At 45.8% G+C, this 20809-nt stretch overlaps 1 protein-coding gene across 1 annotated transcript in view; it reads left to right on the forward strand.

The window, feature by feature from the left end:
• The first annotated feature begins 6432 nt into the window (after positions 1-6432).
• LOC148516814 (UMP-CMP kinase 2, mitochondrial-like) overlaps positions 6433-20809 on the forward strand; it is a 32065-nt gene continuing 17688 nt past the window's right edge. The window contains exon 1 of the mRNA XM_088479519.1: positions 6433-7053. Coding sequence (XP_088335645.1) covers positions 6448-7053 — 606 coding nt within the window. The 5' untranslated portion in view covers positions 6433-6447. The remainder of the gene's footprint in view (positions 7054-20809) is intronic.

Genomic DNA, 20809 nt, shown 5'->3' on the forward strand with positions numbered 1-20809 from the left:
ATGGTCAATCTATGGAAGGGGATCTAGCTGCTTCCTGGCCATCAGGCAGTCAGTAGAAGGAGACCCGGCTTATGCATATGCCCTGGGCTCCACTGATTGGCTGCTATGACAGAAGGGTGCAGAGACATCACAGAGGAGTGCCTGAAGGACAAGGAAGTATTCCACTTACCTGTCCTTAACAGATTACACCGTCCACAGATGGTGACTCTGTTTCAGCAAACAAGATGGAAAACAAAGCTTTCTTAGTGAATCATACTCACCATACTAAAGTATGGTGATGCGATGCTTAAAGAACCAGAGGCGTTGAAGGAGAAAGAAATGTATGTATACTAGCTGAAGTACCGGGGCGTTGCCGTGGTTTAAATCTTCAATTTATTAAGTTTTATTATGTGATGTCGTCCAAATTCATACAGTGGAAGACCCAGAACAGGCTCCCTGATTCAAAGTTCTGCCTGGCGCAGTCCACCGTGAGGTCCAAATGGGACCCCAACCACTGCTATAGGCACCCCAGACCAATTGCCACCCCTCTGTGAAGTTTTCATCCAAGTCCGAATGCATAACCGGACAGAGAAACGAACAAACAGACACATTTTATATATATATATATATATATATATATATATATATATATACATACATATACATATTTATATATATATATATATATATATAAACACTGATTTTTATTATTAGATTCACTTTTTAATAGGAGCTGTACATACTGTTGTTGCTAGGCGCACTGCAGGATAGAATGCAGTTTTCATATTAGAGAAGGATTTTTGTCCATATAAGAATACTCAGAATTCTGAGATGGCATTATTATTATATACAGTCAGCTATTAGGGATGTTTTTTTTTTACGTTTTGATGCAGGCTGAATAGCAGAAATGTTAAAGTGCTGTAGAAAGCAATGTCTTCTTCTCTACAGTGCAAATTCAATATTGTAGAAGCGGCGTAATAACCAAGAAGATAATTATATTCTCTGTTAACCCATTGCTACATAACGGGAATACTTAAATTATGTGGTCCCCAGGATTTAAGTAAAAAAAAAAATCTGTGCTGGATACACCCATTTGTTTCTTCGTAAATTGCGTTAAGCCTTCTCCACATATAAGTCTATGGGGATGTGGGCAAGCGGCACAAGGCAGGTGAGCATGCCCGGCTTCTCCAGTGTAAACATTTTCAACAATTGGGAAAAGTTGATAAAGTCTTCTGTCTGGGGAAAAGACCACTAACTGTATTTTGTTGTTAATCTTTGTACAAAATCTGAATTAAGCCTTGAATATGAGTCAATGGTTACAAAGTGAAATGTTAAACCCACATTGATAATAAAACATATTTCCCTGATAAATTAAAAATGAGGCTGTGGGTGTGGACTGAGATTGCCACGTCACCTGGGGTCGTCTGGATGTTTACAGATTTATTCCCTACATATATTATATATTTAAAAATTAAGTTTTTGGACTTTCAGAGCATTTAGTAGGATTTCCGAATGTATGTTGACCACATCACAATGTGAGCGCGGGGAGACCAAAGTGGGCTAGAATTTGCCCTAAAGGATATGGGAGACTAAGAATGGACTAAATGTCCCAAAAAAATCGGAGCCGTGAAGCTGATTCAGACCAGCTCGCTAGGATGCATTCACTCGTAGCTGGCCGATTGTCGTTTTCTGCGCATGCGTATGCATCGCAGTGCACGTGCGTGAACCAGTGCGAGAGATCGGGAAGCGTTCACTCGTTACGCATAGACAGCCCAGCAGAGTGAGTGACAGGAGAAGCCGTTTGTGGGTGGTGACAGGGGCTGGCTGGTAGAAACGGGGGAGTGTAGATGCCAACACAGGCGTGCCTGAGCGTCTCAATGCCGTTTCAGAGGCGTGCATAATTAAGAGGCAGTGTCAATGTACACATCACCTGGCTGATTTTTACACTGAAGTGCTCGCAGTGCTTGCGGTAGGGTATGGTCAAACTCAAGCGATGCGATCGCATCCGATGGTACCCGATGCACCGATGGTTGCATACACTTCCTGGGGATGACGTGTGCAAGTGGGCATCTTTAAACAGGCTGGTGGGCATCTGCATACACACAGGCCCGCCGAGAGCCGCGGCAGGTCTGGGTAAAGGGGCGTGGCCTAATCAAGTTTTGCATGCTGGTGAGGGGTGTGCTCTGAGCCCTCAGCCCGGCGCATAACCAGTGGGGGGCGCGATTAGCTTGATTGCTTCCCCCACAGGCATAGGAGACTGCTGTGGCTGCTTTATTGCGGCCACGAGCAGTCTCCCAATGCAGCCCAGCACACAGCAGCATGTGCTGGTCTGCTGTGATGAAAGAGGGGGGGGGCGGTACCGGACCTGGGCCCCTGCCAGGCCCCTCCAGCAAGCCCGGGCCCGGGTAATTTGTACCCCCCCCTGTCTCCGCGCCCCTGCATACACAAGGCGATCGAACGCCAAGACATAGTGGGCGTGCTAATGCCTTGCTGTCACTTGGCTGAATTTGAATACGCTGGGTGCGAGCGTACGCATCTAGCGGGCGGGCCTGAATGAGCTCCTGTGTTTGGTGCAACTATACTTCTGGGCATTCCAATAGCTCTCTCTCTACTGTGAAGCATGGTGGAGGTAGCTTTGTTTTACGTAGATTATCCTCTCTTCCAGGGACTGAAAAATTTGTGAAATGGAAATGGAACAAGATAAACATAGATTTTGGATGAAAATCTAATTGGTAGAGGCAGGGAGTAAATTTCTTGCTGCTGTTCTGGAGCAGTGGATTATTACAAAAACCATCCACTTTCCACTAGTAGTGGCAGCAAGCACGGCGCTCATACACTTAAAGGAATTTCATGGTGGGCAAGAGGTTACTCTGAGGTAACTCCGAGGTAACAGGAGAGAACATCCTCGTGTTAGAGAGTGTGTCTTGTGCCAAGCCAAAGGGATTGAGAGTAGGGAAGGCCACCGACCATTGATGGTTAACAATCATCGATGGCTTGCCACCAATTATTGATGGTTTTGCCATTCTTTGCGGAGATCAGTGGTTCTCCTCCGTCGATGGCTGTGAGGCAGCAGTATTTTTTTTTGCCTCTCTGTGTTGGGGGCATGGAGCTTAGCCCTGCTCCCCGGCTGGGCCACTAGGCCCCATCCCCTTCCTTGACTGGCCCACCGACCGCCATTCATTACTGCAGGTTCCCAGTCAATGGTTTCATGCCATCAATGATAACCACCAATGGCCCCATCAATGGTGACCATCGATGGTTAACCCATCAATGGCCGTTTCTAATTGAGAGCAAGGACTTTCCAAGGCCAGGCAAAGGTAGGCTATGGGGCATTCCTCCCCATTGGTTATGGGATGGGTGATCTCAGTCCATGCTATTTGCTACACCCAGTGTTGTCATTGCAGGAGTTAACACCTGGAGTTGTACCTAGTTAATCCTCGCTAAAGTGGGCCGTGATGTGTGCCGTATTGGGATTGTGACCTTGTGTCATGTCCTCATTCTCGCCACGCTGGGGCTTGCCCAGCGCTCCAGGAGTTGCTGGGCAGCCCCCAGCCTCTCCCAACACGGGAGTGTGGATGATGTCCTGCTGCAGCGCTGTTTGGTGGCACCATTTGAGGGGGTGACCAGAATAGCAGAGCTGCTTCTTTGGTGTCACCCCCTTGAATGGTGTCACCCGGTGTGGCCCGCACCCCCCCCTAGTGACGCCACTGGCTACACCAGCCTTTTTAATCTTTCCACATTTCATTTAAAAAATGCTGTGTCTTAATTTTTGCCATAACAAAGTCTCCAAGTTGACTCTTGGCTGTGGCTCTCTTTGCTGGTTGCTAATTTTTGTGTGCTGCCATCTTAGGGCCTAATTCAGCAGTGCATGCAAGTGCATTGATGAACGCAGATTCCCGATGATCGAGAATCTGTGCAGGCACATGACCCGTTCTGTGCATGTGCAGAGCGGGTCTGCGAACCCTCATGCAGACTGCCAGCAGACTGTCAGTGATTGACAGTCTGCTGGCGTTTGTGGTCGGGGATGGTGCGACGATGGCTTCCGTTTCCCCAAACGGGGGCGTGTCGCCGCCGCTGGGGAGGGAGGGAAGAGGCCAGGATCTTCATTGGCTGAAGGAGATTTCCTGGCCTCTTACTTTAATCTGCATTGGCCGACTGCGGGACCCCAAGGGTCACGCAGCCGGCCGATATGGTCCGCAGAGTATGGACAACGCAGCTCGGATACGTAATGCAGCAGGAGGCGTAACTGTTTGGTGCGACCGATGGGGTGTCTTAACACGCACATAGGCAGATTAGCGCCACACCTCTGTATGAATAACACGGCATTAGCACAAAGACACAGTCGTGCTGCAGCAAAAGATACAGTCATGGCTGCAAGAGCGTGCACCTCTGAATCAGGCCCACAATATTGTATGCTGTTACGGAGATGTGCGGAGTTACGGCAAAATGTAGCAAGAATCGAATGTTGTTGGCGTAATAGGATATTCCATCTCAGCACTGCGGGGGGCGCGTCAGAGGTGGAGGTGGGGCCTGTCAAAGGCGGGTGGGTCTGGGGAAGTGATGACGTGATCGTAGCTCCACCCCCAGATTTGCAATGTTGCTATTACCGGCAAAGCAGGGGTCGGAGTCACGATGATGCAATTCCCATACTATTACTACGCATGCAATCTTGCTTACTGTGAATGAGTAAATATATATATATATATTAACGATATTACTACAGTCTCTTAATAACGGGTAACGGGATAGTGTTTTAATACACTTAAATGTTGATCAAGAGGCCATAGTAATGTCGTTATTGATCTGAGTGCCGCACCTCTTGATGTACTGTATATGTATATATATATATATATATATATATATATATATATATATAGTGTTCACTCTAGGTCCGGCACCGACCTAGAGAAAGGGCACTCTGGCGTGCCCCCTTTCCATCACTCTTGGGGGCGTGCCCGGCACTTGCGGACATGCCGGGTTGCCCCCAAGCGCTCATGTCTCTGCGCCCAGCATCCATACACTGGCAGTAATCGCTATACCCCTGGCTATTTTAGCGGGATGCCGTCAAGGGGGTCAGGGTGCATTCTGCCCTTTTGAAATCGTCAAGGGCGCGGCGCCCCGCTAAAACAGTCTGGTGGTAACACTAAAGATTGGGTGCTACTGGTGAGCAATAAACCAGAAATAGCAGCATGAGAAATAACTAAAAAAAAAAAGCTTCAACATACTATTTAAATTAGTGAATGCTCAAAACATTGATGCATGATACTCCACAAAGGCGCTGTTCCTGGTTAGAAGTCCACATGAATTTGGGTCAGATCATGGAAAAACTGCAAAAAACATAAGATCTCATGTATAGATTACATTACAAACACCAATGAGACCGTTTTTTAGTTCATAGTGTGTGTAGGACAGAAATCCCTGTAGGTTTTAAGAGGAGTAGAAAATTGCTCAACACCCTAAAGGTCGGTACGATGTCTAGTGTGTACCGACCTCGTTTGCGACGGACCCGGGGGGGGGAACACATACACATTTGGCGATGCCAGAGCGATGGCTTGGGGGTAGTGGGGGGCCATGCTGCATTCAGCAGCATGGCATTGCTCGCTAGCGACATCTTCAGATCTTTTTGCTCATACAGAAGATCTGAGGGTGCGATGGACGACCAGCGGGAGAGTGCATCGGGATCATGATAGTGGGTACACACCACACGTTTTGAACGGTTTGTCTTTCCGATGCATCGGAATCGGACAAATTGTTCCAAATATCGTGTAGTGTGTACCCAGCTTTAGGAAATCTCTTTACAATAAAAACCTTTGCTATGAGCTCATCACACACATGGTCAGCAAGATTAGATTGTCATCTTTCCCTTATAGTGGATTAGATGTCAATTCCGAAATGTGTAAATACGTATAAGTCACATGTAAAGAGCACCGATGTCCCGGCAACATCGGGTTCCTGGTTAGGCAGTTTTTCTGGTCACCCGGATACACAGGAGAGGTATTAGTACATTTGATCTGCATAACTCGTTTCGAACGATAGTTCCTCGGACGCAGCACTCGGATGTGCGATGCCAGCAGGAGACGTCTTTTTTCTTCAGGCGCCTCCGGCTGCATTAGCATATATTTGTATCGCTGCTGCGTCACTGCGATGCTAATACCGTGATACTCTGAATCAGGCACAGTTCAGCTGCACAAAAAACTTCTATTCCTGTTTCCTTGAAAATAAAACAAAACAAGGGATGATCAGGAGAGGAAACAGAAACCAATCCCGTGAAAGAAGCACAGGTTGTTTGTACATGTGAGTTTCGTTTCTCTTGGCCAATTTACTCTCATTTTCCCTTCTCCTCTGCAATAGCAGGGAAGCACAGTGTGGCTGTGTCATAGATATCACTGATGCTGGGCTGGAGCAGTCAGAGGCTCTGCCTGCAGCCCCTACTCACACATTAGATCTAGACTTACACACAGCAGAGTTATGGCCAGTTCTATCAGTCATTGCAGTGCAGGAAGGAAGTCTCGGCTGTTTGCAGTGGAATCTAATTGTTATTCTAATGGATTCTATTTTACTTCCACAGACAGTGGAGATAGTGGACAGCAGATTCCCTCTGTGACTGCGAATGACTGGCCCATGCTGGCTGATGGGGGTTGTGCTTATTCAGTATGTATTACTATAGGACCCCGAGTCAGGGCAGCAAGACTGCATAAGTCACTAGGGCAACAGCTGTCTGAATTGTTTCATGGGAGTCAGGTGTGTAATCTGGTCTCCTATGTACCAGGGAACCTCCATAGATCCCTAGAGAAGGGGTTTCTAGTCCTGGATCCCCGCAGTTGCCCTGACACAGAGAATAGGCTGTACGGCATCCTCAGGGAGTATAAGGAGGACATCCAGCTATGCAGTTACAGGGAAGGGGAAGGAGGCCAGGTCTGGCAATGCCTGTGGGAACTGAATGGAGGAGCGAAGGAGATGGAGAGGTCACCAGTTATGAGAATGGACAAAGCGATGCCATCTCCATTTGTGGACAACATCAAAGGCTCTGCTGTGTATTACTCTCTGGAAGATGCCTGCGTTGTACTGCAAGAGGTGAGTTACACAGTCACTGTACAAGGTGAAGGCTGTAGTGATTGGTGATACCTGTGTCTAACTTTTGTTCTGTAGTGTGTATAAGGAAACGCCTACATGTGAGATAACTTGTATTTTATATTTACTGGTCCCTTAACTCTTCAACTGCTGGGGGAAAGCAATATGTGGAAACACGTTGAGGGGTAGCTGACAAGTTTATTTTACAAAAAGGCTTAAAATGTGACACTGTACGGTTAATTGACGAGGCTGAAGTTGGCTTCTTATTCATTTCTTATTCATTTTCCAGCCTCTTATTCAGAAAATGTTATATTAAAACATTTAAATAAAGTTAGATCACGAAACTAACAATATGTAAACAAAGAATTGTGTCCCTTACACAGTTTTCAATTGTTATTTTCCTGGCACAATAAGGATTTGGGCATGAATAGGGCAGTAAAACGGGCACAGGCACCACATTTTGTCATTTTGAATAAGAAGCTGTAGTTGTGCAGGGGTTAACTAGCCTCGGTCATCAAATGTTACACTTAGAACCCACAGAGGGTGGTCAGGTACATATAACCCATTTGCCATTTGCCTTGACCAACAAGGATTTTGGCATGAATAGGGCAGTAAAGCGGGCACAGGCACCAGAGTTTGTCATTTTGAATAAGAAGCTGTAGTTGTGCAGGGGTTAACTAGCTTCGGTCATCAAATTTTACAATTTAAACCCATAGAGGGTGGTCAGGAACATATGACCCACTTGCCATTTCCCTTGATTAACAAGGATTTTGGCATGAATAGGGCAGTAAAGCGGGCACAGGCACCAGAGTTTGTCATTTTGAATAAGAAGCTGTAGTTGTGCAGGGGTTAACTAGCTTCGGTCATCAAATTTTACAATTTAAACCCATAGAGGGTGGTCAGGAACATATGACCCACTTGCCATTTCCCTTGATTAACAAGGATTTTGGCATGAATAGGGCAGTAAAGCGGGCACAGGCACCAGAGTTTGTCATTTTGAATAAGAAGCTGTAGTTGTGCAGGGGTTAACTAGCTTCGGTCATCAAATTTTACACTTGGAACCCACAGAGGGGGTCATGTACACATGACCCACTTTCCATGTGCCTTGACCAATAAGGATTTTGGCATGAATAGGGTAGTAAAGTGGGCACAGGCACCAGATTATGTCATTTTGAATAAGAAGCTGTAGTTGTGCAGGGGTTAACTAGCCTTGGTCATCAAATTTTACAATTTAAACCCATAGAGGGTGGTCAGGAACATATGACCCACTTGCCATTTCCCTTGATTAACAAGGATTTTGGCATGAATAGGGCAGTAAAGCGGGCACAGGCACCAGAGTTTGTCATTTTGAATAAGAAGCTGTAGTTGTGCAGGGGTTAACTAGCTTCGGTCATCAAATTTTACAATTTAAACCCACAGAGGGTGGTCACATGCATATAACCCATTTGAAATTTGCTTTGACCAAGAAGTTTTTGGGCATGAATAGGGTAGTAAAGCGGGCACAGGCACCAGATTTTGTAATTTTGAATAAGAAGCTGTAGTTGTGCAGAGGTTAACAAGCCTTGGTCAACAAATTTGACACTTGGAACCCACAGAGGGGGTCATGTACACATGACCCACTTTCCATGTGCCTTGACCAATAAGGATTTTGGCATGAATAGGGTAGTAAAGTGGGCACAGGCACCAGATTATCTCATTTTGAATAAGAAGCTGTAGTTGTGCAGGGGTTAACTAGCCTTGGTCAACAAATTTGACACTTGGAACCCACAGAAGGTGGTCAGGTACATATGACCCACTTGCCATTTCCCTTGATTAGCAAGGATTTTGGCATGAATAGGGCAGTAAAGCGGGCACAGGCACCAGAGTTTGTCATTTTGAATAAGAAGCTGTAGTTGTGCAGGGGTTAACTAGTCTCAGTCAACAAATGTTACACTTGGAACCCACAGAGGGTGGTCAAGTACATATGACCCCTTTGTCATTTGCCTTGACCAACAAGGATTTTGGCATGAATAGGGCAGTAAAACGGGCATAGGCACCAGATTTTGTCATTTTGAATAAGAAGCTGTAGTTGTGCAGGGGTTAACTAGCTTCGGTCATCAAATTTTACACTTGAAAACCACAGAGGGTGGTCACATGCATATAACCCATTTGAAATTTGCTTTGACCAAGAAGTTTTTGGGCATGAATAGGGTAGTAAAGTGGGCACAGGCACCAATTTTTTCATTTTGAATAAGAAGCTGTATTTGTGCAGGGGTTAACTAGTCTTGATCAACAAATTTGACACTTGGAAACCACAGAGGGGGGTCAGGTACATATAACCCACTTGCCGTTTGCCTTGACCAACAAGGATTTTGGCATGAATAGGGCAGTAAAGTGGGCACAGGCACCAGATTTTGTCATTTTGAATAAGAAGCTGTAGTTGTGCAGGGGTTAACTAGCTTCGGTCATCAAATTTTACAATTGAAACCCACAGAGGGTGGTCAGGTACATATGACCCACTTGCTATTTCCCTTGAACAACAAGGATTTTGGCATGAATAGGGCAGTAAAGCGGGCACAGGCACCAGATTTTCTCATTTTGAATAAGAAGCTGTAGTTGTGCAGGGGTTAACTAGCTTCGGTCATCAAATGTTGCACTTGGAACCCACAGAGGGTGGTCAAGTACATATGACCCCTTTGTCATTTGCCTAGACCAAGAAGGATTTTGGCATGAATAGGGCAGTAAAGCGGGCACAGGCACCAGATTTTGTAATTTTGAATAAGAAGCTGTAGTTGTGCAGGGGTTAACTAGCTTCGGTCATCAAATTTTACACTTGAACCCACAGAGGGTGGTCACATGCATATAACCCATTTGACATTTGCTTTGACCAAGAGGTTTTTGGGCATGAATAGGGTAGTAAAACGGGCACAGGCACCAGATTTTTTCATTTTGAATAAGAAGCTGTAGTTGTGCAGGGGTTAACTAGCCTTGGTCAACAAATTTGACACTTGGAACCCACAGAGGGCAGTCAGGTACATATAACCCACTTGCCATTTACATTGAACAACAAGGATTTTGGCATGAATAGGGCAGTAAAACGGGCATAGGCACCAGATTTTGTCATTTTGAATAAGAAGCTGTAGTTGTGCAGGGGTTAACTAGCTTCGGTCATCAAATTTTACACTTGAAAACCACAGAGGGTGGTCAAGTACATATGACCCCTTTGTCATTTGCCTTGACCAACAAGGATTTTGGCATGAATAGGGCAGGAAAGCGGGCATAGGCACCAGATTTTGTCATTTTGAATAAGAAGCTGTAGTTGTGCAGGGGTTAACTAGCTTCGGTCATCAAATTTTACACTTGAAAACCACAGAGGGTGGTCACATGCATATAACCCATTTGAAATTTGCTTTGACCAAGAAGTTTTTGGGCATGAATAGGGTTGTAAAGTGGGCACAGGCACCAATTTTTTCATTTTGAATAAGAAGCTGTAGTTGTGCAGGGGTTAACTAGTCTTGGTCAACAAATTTGACACTTGGAAACCACAGAGGGGGGTCAGGTACATATAACCCACTTGCCGTTTGCCTTGACCAACAAGGATTTTGGCATGAATAGGGCAGTAAAGTGGGCACAGGCACCAGATTTTGTCATTTTGAATAAGAAGCTGTAGTTGTGCAGGGGTTAACTAGCTTCGGTCATCAAATTTTACAATTGAAACCCACAGAGGGTGGTCAGGTACATATGACCCACTTGCTATTTCCCTTGAACAACAAGGATTTTGGCATGAATAGGGCAGTAAAGCGGGCACAGGCACCAGATTTTCTCATTTTGAATAAGAAGCTGTAGTTGTGCAGGGGTTAACTAGCTTCGGTCATCAAATGTTGCACTTGGAACCCACAGAGGGTGGTCAAGTACATATGACCCCTTTGTCATTTGCCTAGACCAACAAGGATTTTGGCATGAATAGGGCAGGAAAGCGGGCACAGGCACCAGATTTTGTAATTTTGAATAAGAAGCTGTAGTTGTGCAGGGGTTAACTAGCTTCGGTCATCAAATTTTACACTTGAACCCACAGAGGGTGGTCACATGCATATAACCCATTTGACATTTGCTTTGACCAAGAGGTTTTTGGGCATGAATAGGGTAGTAAAACGGGCACAGGCACCAGATTTTTTCATTTTGAATAAGAAGCTGTAGTTGTGCAGGGGTTAACTAGCCTTGGTCAACAAATTTGACACTTGGAACCCACAGAGGGCAGTCAGGTACATATAACCCACTTGCCATTTACATTGAACAACAAGGATTTTGGCATGAATAGGGCAGTAAAACGGGCATAGGCACCAGATTTTGTCATTTTGAATAAGAAGCTGTAGTTGTGCAGGGGTTAACTAGCTTCGGTCATCAAATTTTACACTTGAAAACCACAGAGGGTGGTCAAGTACATATGACCCCTTTGTCATTTGCCTTGACCAACAAGGATTTTGGCATGAATAGGGCAGGAAAGCGGGCATAGGCACCAGATTTTGTCATTTTGAATAAGAAGCTGTAGTTGTGCAGGGGTTAACTAGCTTCGGTCATCAAATTTTACACTTGAAAACCACAGAGGGTGGTCACATGCATATAACCCATTTGAAATTTGCTTTGACCAAGAAGTTTTTGGGCATGAATAGGGTTGTAAAGTGGGCACAGGCACCAATTTTTTCATTTTGAATAAGAAGCTGTAGTTGTGCAGGGGTTAACTAGTCTTGGTCAACAAATTTGACACTTGGAAACCACAGAGGGGGGTCAGGTACATATAACCCACTTGCCGTTTGCCTTGACCAACAAGGATTTTGGCATGAATAGGGCAGTAAAGTGGGCACAGGCACCAGATTTTGTCATTTTGAATAAGAAGCTGTAGTTGTGCAGGGGTTAACTAGCTTCAGTCATCAAATTTTACAATTGAAACCCACAGAGGGTGGTCAGGTACATATGACCCACTTGCTATTTCCCTTGAACAACAAGGATTTTGGCATGAATAGGGCAGTAAAGCGGGCACAGGCACCAGATTTTCTCATTTTGAATAAGAAGCTGTAGTTGTGCAGGGGTTAACTAGCTTCGGTCATCAAATGTTGCACTTGGAACCCACAGAGGGTGGTCAAGTACATATGACCCCTTTGTCATTTGCCTAGACCAAGAAGGATTTTGGCATGAATAGGGCAGTAAAGCGGGCACAGGCACCAGATTTTGTAATTTTGAATAAGAAGCTGTAGTTGTGCAGGGGTTAACTAGCTTCGGTCATCAAATTTTACACTTGAACCCACAGAGGGTGGTCACATGCATATAACCCATTTGACATTTGCTTTGACCAAGAGGTTTTTGGGCATGAATAGGGTAGTAAAACGGGCACAGGCACCAGATTTTTTCATTTTGAATAAGAAGCTGTAGTTGTGCAGGGGTTAACTAGCCTTGGTCAACAAATTTGACACTTGGAACCCACAGAGGGCAGTCAGGTACATATAACCCACTTGCCATTTACATTGAACAACAAGGATTTTGGCATGAATAGGGCAGTAAAACGGGCATAGGCACCAGATTTTGTCATTTTGAATAAGAAGCTGTAGTTGTGCAGGGGTTAACTAGCTTCGGTCATCAAATTTTACACTTGAAAACCACAGAGGGTGGTCAAGTACATATGACCCCTTTGTCATTTGCCTTGACCAACAAGGATTTTGGCATGAATAGGGCAGGAAAGCGGGCATAGGCACCAGATTTTGTCATTTTGAATAAGAAGCTGTAGTTGTGCAGGGGTTAACTAGCTTCGGTCATCAAATGTTGCACTTGAAAACCACAGAGGGTGGTCACATGCATATAACCCATTTGAAATTTGCTTTGACCAAGAAGTTTTTGGGCATGAATAGGGTTGTAAAGTGGGCACAGGCACCAATTTTTTCATTTTGAATAAGAAGCTGTAGTTGTGCAGGGGTTAACTAGTCTTGGTCAACAAATTTGACACTTGGAAACCACAGAGGGGGGTCAGGTACATATAACCCACTTGCCGTTTGCCTTGACCAACAAGGATTTTGGCATGAATAGGGCAGTAAAGTGGGCACAGGCACCAGATTTTGTCATTTTGAATAAGAAGCTGTAGTTGTGCAGGGGTTAACTAGCTTCAGTCATCAAATTTTACAATTGAAACCCACAGAGGGTGGTCAGGTACATATGACCCACTTGCTATTTCCCTTGAACAACAAGGATTTTGGCATGAATAGGGCAGTAAAGCGGGCACAGGCACCAGATTTTCTCATTTTGAATAAGAAGCTGTAGTTGTGCAGGGGTTAACTAGCTTCGGTCATCAAATGTTGCACTTGGAACCCACAGAGGGTGGTCAAGTACATATGACCCCTTTGTCATTTGCCTAGACCAAGAAGGATTTTGGCATGAATAGGGCAGTAAAGCGGGCACAGGTACCAGATTTTGTAATTTTGAATAAGAAGCTGTAGTTGTGCAGGGGTTAACTAGCTTCGGTCATCAAATTTTACACTTGAACCCACAGAGGGTGGTCACATGCATATAACCCATTTGACATTTGCTTTGACCAAGAAGTTTTTGGGCATGAATAGGGTAGTAAAACGGGCACAGGCACCAGATTTTTTCATTTTGAATAAGAAGCTGTAGTTGTGCAGGGGTTAACTAGCCTTGGTCAACAAATTTGACACTTGGAACCCACAGAGGGCAGTCAGGTACATATAACCCACTTGCCATTTGCCTTGACCAACAAGGATTTTGGCATGAATAGGGCAGTAAAACGGGCATAGGCACCAGATTTTGTCATTTTGAATAAGAAGCTGTAGTTGTGCAGGGGTTAACTAGCTTCGGTCATCAAATTTTACACTTGAAAACCACAGAGGGTGGTCAAGTACATATGACCCCTTTGTCATTTGCCTTGACCAACAAGGATTTTGGCATGAATAGGGCAGGAAAGCGGGCATAGGCACCAGATTTTGTCATTTTGAATAAGAAGCTGTAGTTGTGCAGGGGTTAACTAGCTTCGGTCATCAAATTTTACACTTGAAAACCACAGAGGGTGGTCACATGCATATAACCCATTTGAAATTTGCTTTGACCAAGAAGTTTTTGGGCATGAATAGGGTAGTAAAGTGGGCACAGGCACCAATTTTTTTATTTTGAATAAGAAGCTGTATTTGTGCAGGGGTTAACTAGTCTTGATCAACAAATTTGACACTTGGAAACCACAGAGGGGGGTCAGGTACATATAACCCACTTGCCGTTTGCCTTGACCAACAAGGATTTTGGCATGAATAGGGCAGTAAAGCGGGCACAGGCACCAGATTTTGTCATTTTGAATAAGAAGCTGTAGTTGTGCAGGGGTTAACTAGCTTCGGTCATCAAATTTTACAATTGAAACCCACAGAGGGTGGTCAGGTACATATAACCCACTTGCCATTTGCCTTGACCAACAAGGATTTTGGCATGAATAGGGCAGTAAAACGGGCATAGGCACCAGATTTTGTCATTTTGAATAAGAAGCTGTAGTTGTGCAGGGGTTAACTAGCTTCGGTCATCAAATTTTACACTTGAAAACCACAGAGGGTGGTCAAGTACATATGACCCCTTTGTCATTTGCCTTGACCAACAAGGATTTTGGCATGAATAGGGCAGGAAAGCGGGCATAGGCACCAGATTTTGTCATTTTGAATAAGAAGCTGTAGTTGTGCAGGGGTTAACTAGCTTCGGTCATCAAATTTTACACTTGAAAACCACAGAGGGTGGTCACATGCATATAACCCATTTGAAATTTGCTTTGACCAAGAAGTTTTTGGGCATGAATAGGGTAGTAAAGTGGGCACAGGCACCAATTTTTTTATTTTGAATAAGAAGCTGTATTTGTGCAGGGGTTAACTAGTCTTGATCAACAAATTTGACACTTGGAAACCACAGAGGGGGGTCAGGTACATATAACCCACTTGCCGTTTGCCTTGACCAACAAGGATTTTGGCATGAATAGGGCAGTAAAGCGGGCACAGGCACCAGATTTTGTCATTTTGAATAAGAAGCTGTAGTTGTGCAGGGGTTAACTAGCTTCGGTCATCAAATTTTACAATTGAAACCCACAGAGGGTGGTCAGGTACATATGACCCACTTGCTATTTCCCTTGAACAACAAGGATTTTGGCATGAATAGGGCAGTAAAGCGGGCACAGGCACCAGATTTTCTCATTTTGAATAAGAAGCTGTAGTTGTGCAGGGGTTAACTAGCTTCGGTCATCAAATGTTGCACTTGGAACCCACAGAGGGTGGTCAAGTACATATAACCCCTTTGTCATTTGCCTAGACCAAGAAGGATTTTGGCATGAATAGGGCAGTAAAGCGGGCACAGGCACCAGATTTTGTAATTTTGAATAAGAAGCTGTAGTTGTGCAGGGGTTAACTAGCTTTGGTCATCAAATGTTGCACTTGGAACCCACAGAGGGTGGTCATTTACATATGACCCCTTTGTCATTTGCCTAGACCAACAAGGATTTTGGCATGAATAGGGCAGTAAAGCGGGCACAGGCACCAGATTTTGTAATTTTGAATAAGAAGCTGTAGTTGTGCAGGGGTTAACTAGCTTTGGTCATCAAATGTTGCACTTGGAACCCACAGAGGGTGGTCATTTACATATGACCCCTTTGTCATTTGCCTAGACCAACAAGGATTTTGGCATGAATAGGGCAGTAAAACGGGCACAGGCACCAGATTTTGTAATTTTGAATAAGAAGCTGTAGTTGTGCAGGGGTTAACTAGCTTCGGTCATCAAATTTTACACTTGGAACCCACAGAGGGGGTCAAATACATATGACCCCTTTATCATTTGCCTTGACCAACAAGGATTTTGGCTTGAATAGGGCAGTAAAGCGGGCACAGGCACCAGATTTTGTCATTTTGAATAAGAAGCTGTAGTTGTGCAGGGGTTAACTAGCCTCGGTCAACAAATGTTACACTTGGAGCCCACAGAGGGTGGTCAAATACATATGACCCCTTTATCATTTGCCTTGACCAACAAGGATTTTGGCATGAATAGGGCAGTAAGGCGGGCATAGGCATCAGATTTTGTCATTTTGAATAAGAAGCTGTAGTTGTGCAGGGGTTAACTAGCTTCGGTCATCAAATGTTGCACTTGGAACCCACAGAGGGTGGTCAAGTACATATAACCCCTTTGTCATTTGCCTAGACCAAGAAGGATTTTGGCATGAATAGGGCAGTAAAGCGGGCACAGGCACCAGATTTTGTAATTTTGAATAAGAAGCTGTAGTTGTGCAGGGGTTAACTAGCTTTGGTCATCAAATGTTGCACTTGGAACCCACAGAGGGTGGTCATTTACATATGACCCCTTTGTCATTTGCCTAGACCAACAAGGATTTTGGCATGAATAGGGCAGTAAAGCGGGCACAGGCACCAGATTTTGTAATTTTGAATAAGAAGCTGTAGTTGTGCAGGGGTTAACTAGCTTTGGTCATCAAATGTTGCACTTGGAACCCACAGAGGGTGGTCATTTACATATGACCCCTTTGTCATTTGCCTAGACCAACAAGGATTTTGGCATGAATAGGGCAGTAAAACGGGCACAGGCACCAGATTTTGTAATTTTGAATAAGAAGCTGTAGTTGTGCAGGGGTTAACTAGCTTCGGTCATCAAATTTTACACTTGGAACCCACAGAGGGGGTCAAATACATATGACCCCTTTATCATTTGCCTTGACCAACAAGGATTTTGGCTTGAATAGGGCAGTAAAGCGGGCACAGGCACCAGATTTTGTCATTTTGAATAAGAAGCTGTAGTTGTGCAGGGGTTAACTAGCCTCGGTCAACAAATGTTACACTTGGAGCCCACAGAGGGTGGTCAAATACATATGACCCCTTTATCATTTGCCTTGACCAACAAGGATTTTGGCATGAATAGGGCAGTAAGGCGGGCATAGGCATCAGATTTTGTCATTTTGAATAAGAAGCTGTAGTTGTGCAGGGGTTAACTAGCTTCGGTCATCAAATGTTGAACTTGGAACCCACAGAGGGTGGTCAAGTACATATGACTCCTTTGTCATTTGCCTAGACCAACAAGGATTTTGGCATGAATAGGGCAGTAAAACGGGCACAGGCACCAGATTTTGTAATTTTGAATAAGAAGCTGTAGTTGTGCAGGGGTTAACTAGCTTCGGTCATCAAATTTTACACTTGGAACCCACAGAGGGGGGTCAAGTACACATGACCCACTTGCCATTTGCCTTGACAAACAAGGATTTTGGCATAATAATTTGGGCAATGGACAAATTTTCTGGATCTCGGTACCTGCACATAAACACAAAAAAACAGCGACCCACACGGCTTCACTATACTGACTTCTCTCTTTAGTGTGTACCACACACACCAACCTGACTACTCATACATACACCAGCACCCTGCCAACAGCAATACAGGCTGGATGTAGTGCAATCCATATCACCATGCTACTCCTATGCTCCCCAACAATGCATCTACACCAATAATGCAATAATTGTTACAGGACAATGGAGTAATACAGTTACAAAGCATTACAATAATCACACACAGGTACCTTACTACAGCATACCTTTTAATGGAGGCCTGATTGCAGTAGCTGAGATGATGAGGTAACTAGGTTACAAACCACAATACATTCTTATAAAATCAGAACAACAGTACTACAGGGCTTAATGATCTTCTGCTGCCTCAGGCCTCGTGCATGCCTTCTAGGGGATCAATGACACTATGTAAGGCCTATTGCCCACCTAACAATGGGTTAATGATGTGGATCCCAAATGAACACTATAGGGCCTAATGCCCCTTAGACCTTGTGAGACTAGTGCCCTGGCTCAGGCTTATTTTCCACCTAACAAAGGCCATCCCTGCTGATTAGAGCTTAACGCCCACAGTGGCCAGGGACCTAATGCCTGACAATTAAAATAGTAATTAGACTTACCAGTACAGTAGTCTTCGGCTGAACTAAGCCTAGTTCATCCACAATTACTATGTGTTTTTCACCCGAGGTGGGCCGACTCCCATGATCTCAGTGCTTCCTGTAGTCTTCCAACTTGAGCTGGCAATCTCACACTGCCACAGCAGTCTTCACCCAGGTAGCACTGACCAAGGTCCAGGGGCATAACTATGGTGTTTGGCATCCAGGGTAAGATGAGAAGTTGGCACCTCACTTATTTATGTGACCTGGGCCTATTGCCCAGGGTCAATTATAGCCTTAGGAGCACGGGCCTAATGCCCACCTTTTTGTGCCACAGGCTTAAGGCCTGATGACCCCTTTGTGCTTACTGCCTGACAAACTGGTGGTCTAGGGAGGGTTAATGATGGTAAGGCCTCAAAGAGGGTCTACCTGTCCGGTGGGAGAGGCTGCAGTGAGGAGCTTCTTTCACTCTTTTACTTCCCAACCACTGCAGTACTCTCTAGTTCTCAGTTGCATTCTTCTGTCTCTGGCACATTCTGGCCAGCAGCGGCGCCGCAGGAGCACTTCTCTATTGAGCCTGGCGTCTTCTGCAGCTGCTGGAGCTCTTCTCTTTTGAGCCCGGTGTCTTCTGGACTCTTCCACGGCCACTAGAGCTCTTCACCCATTTCCACCAAATTGACTCTCCCTCCCAAAGACATCTGACGTTAGACGCCACGGGCGTAGCCAGCCATGACAATGATTGGCTCACTGTGGCTGCTTTCTGTTGGCTGTCGGTGTGCGCTGTGATTGGCTCAGATTGTAAAAATTGTCACCACTGTGATTGGCTCAAATTCAGATTGTCACCCCTCTTCAATGGCCGACGGTTCATGAGCTGCATTCAGCTAGCAGCCGGCGCCATATGTCAGCCGCTGCTGGTCCTTGACCAGCGCTGAAAACAGACATACTGTCCCAGCACCGGCCATTATGTGTCCTGCTGGGGATCCATCTCTCCGGACAGCAGGACTAAAGCGCTGGGATCAAGCACTTGGTCACAGCACTGGCAGTGGCGTAACTAGGGTATATAGAGCCCAGGACAAATAAAAAAATTGGGCCCCCCCTATGTACGTGTGCCAAAAAATGGGCGTGGACACTTAAAAATGGGGTGTATCAACATGACACACATCCCTAGCTCATCACTCTGAACATTCCTTTCCATTCCATATGCACCTTAATGCAGTGCCCCTTATACAGTCCCCCCTATGCAGTGCCCCCAGTAGTGGTCCCCCTTATGCAGGCCCCCAGTAATGCCCCTTATACAGTACCCCCAGTATGCAATGTCCCCAGTAGTGATCCCTTTTATGCAGGCCCTCAGTAGTGCCCCTTATACAGTACCCCTAGTAGTGGTCCCCCTTATGCAGCCCCCCATCAGTTCCCCTTATACAGTGCCCCCAGTAGTGGTCCCCCTTATGCAGGCCCCCAGTAGTGCCCCCTATACAGTGCCCCAGTAGTGTCTCCCTTCTGCAGGCCCCCAGTAGTGGTCCCCCATATGCAGTGCCCCCAGTAATGCCCCATATACACATACACTGCCCCCAGTAGTGGTCCCCCTTATGCAAGCTCCCAGTAGTGGTCCCACTTATGCAGACCCCCAGTAGTGATCCCCCCTATCCAGTGCCCCTTATACAGTGCCCCCAGTAGTGGTCCCCCTTATGCAGGCCCCCAGTAGTGCCCCCTATACAGTGCTCCAGTAGTGTCTCCCTTATGCAGGCCCCCAGTAGTGATCCCCCTTATGCAGTGCCCCATGTATGCTGTACCCCCAGTAATGCCCCATATACACTTATACACTGCCCCCAGTAGTGGTCCCCCTTATGCAATCCCCCAGTAGTGGTCCCACTTATGCAGGCCCCCAGTAGTGATCCCCCCTATCCAGTGCCCCTTATACAGTGCCCCCAGTAGTGGTCCCCCTTATGCAGGCCCCCAGTAGTGGCCCCTATACAGTGCTCCAGTAGTGTCTCCCTTATGCAGGCCCCCAGTAGTGATCCCCCTTATGCATTGCCCCATGTAGTGGTCCCCCCTATGCAGTGCCCCCAGTAATGCCCCATATACAGTTATACACTGCCCCCAGTAGTGGTCCCCCTTATGCAAGCCCCCAGTAGTGATCCCCCCTATCCAGTGCCCCTTAGACAGTACCCTCTGTAGTGGTCCGCCCTATTCAGTGCCCCCAGTGCACTCACTACGGTCGGCACTACACTGGCTATCTAGGACAAGCCAGCGGTGCGAGGGGCGCCGCCAGTCGCGGCGGCCCTGCCCTAGTTACGCCACTGAGCACTGGACATCACCCTGGCCATCAGCTTCCCCCTCTGCCATGCCTATCAGATGGTGCCCAGGGCAAGGTGCCCCACACGAGCCCCCTTATTACGCCACTGCCGGTGTACCAGCTTTCCGAGAGATTCCAGAAATGTGCTGAATAGTTTTGGGCTGGTTAATGTGATGACAGGAGGATACCACTCTAAGTGTGTCTCCCTGCTATAGTGTTACCCCCTTCCTTCCTATAACCAGCCTAGTGCTGGTTAACAAAATAAAAGGTGAACCCCACACCGATTTTAAATCCTGTATTCCAATAGCAGACCATGCTCAGAAGTGTGGGGCTTTTACTGATTTAGGGAAAGACCCCAATTGTCAAATTTGTTGACCAAGGCTATTTAACCCTTGTAAAACTACAGGTACTTATTAAAAATGAAGAAATCTGGTGCCTGTGCCCACATTACTGCCCTATTTATGCCCAAATCCTTGTTGGTCAAGGCAAATGACAAGTGGGTCACATGTACCTGACCACCCTCTGTGGGTTTCA

This window comes from Taudactylus pleione, unplaced genomic scaffold (genome assembly GCF_031769625.1).
Source record: "Taudactylus pleione unplaced genomic scaffold, aTauple2 ptg000238l, whole genome shotgun sequence".
Lineage (NCBI taxonomy): Eukaryota > Metazoa > Chordata > Amphibia > Anura > Myobatrachidae > Taudactylus > Taudactylus pleione.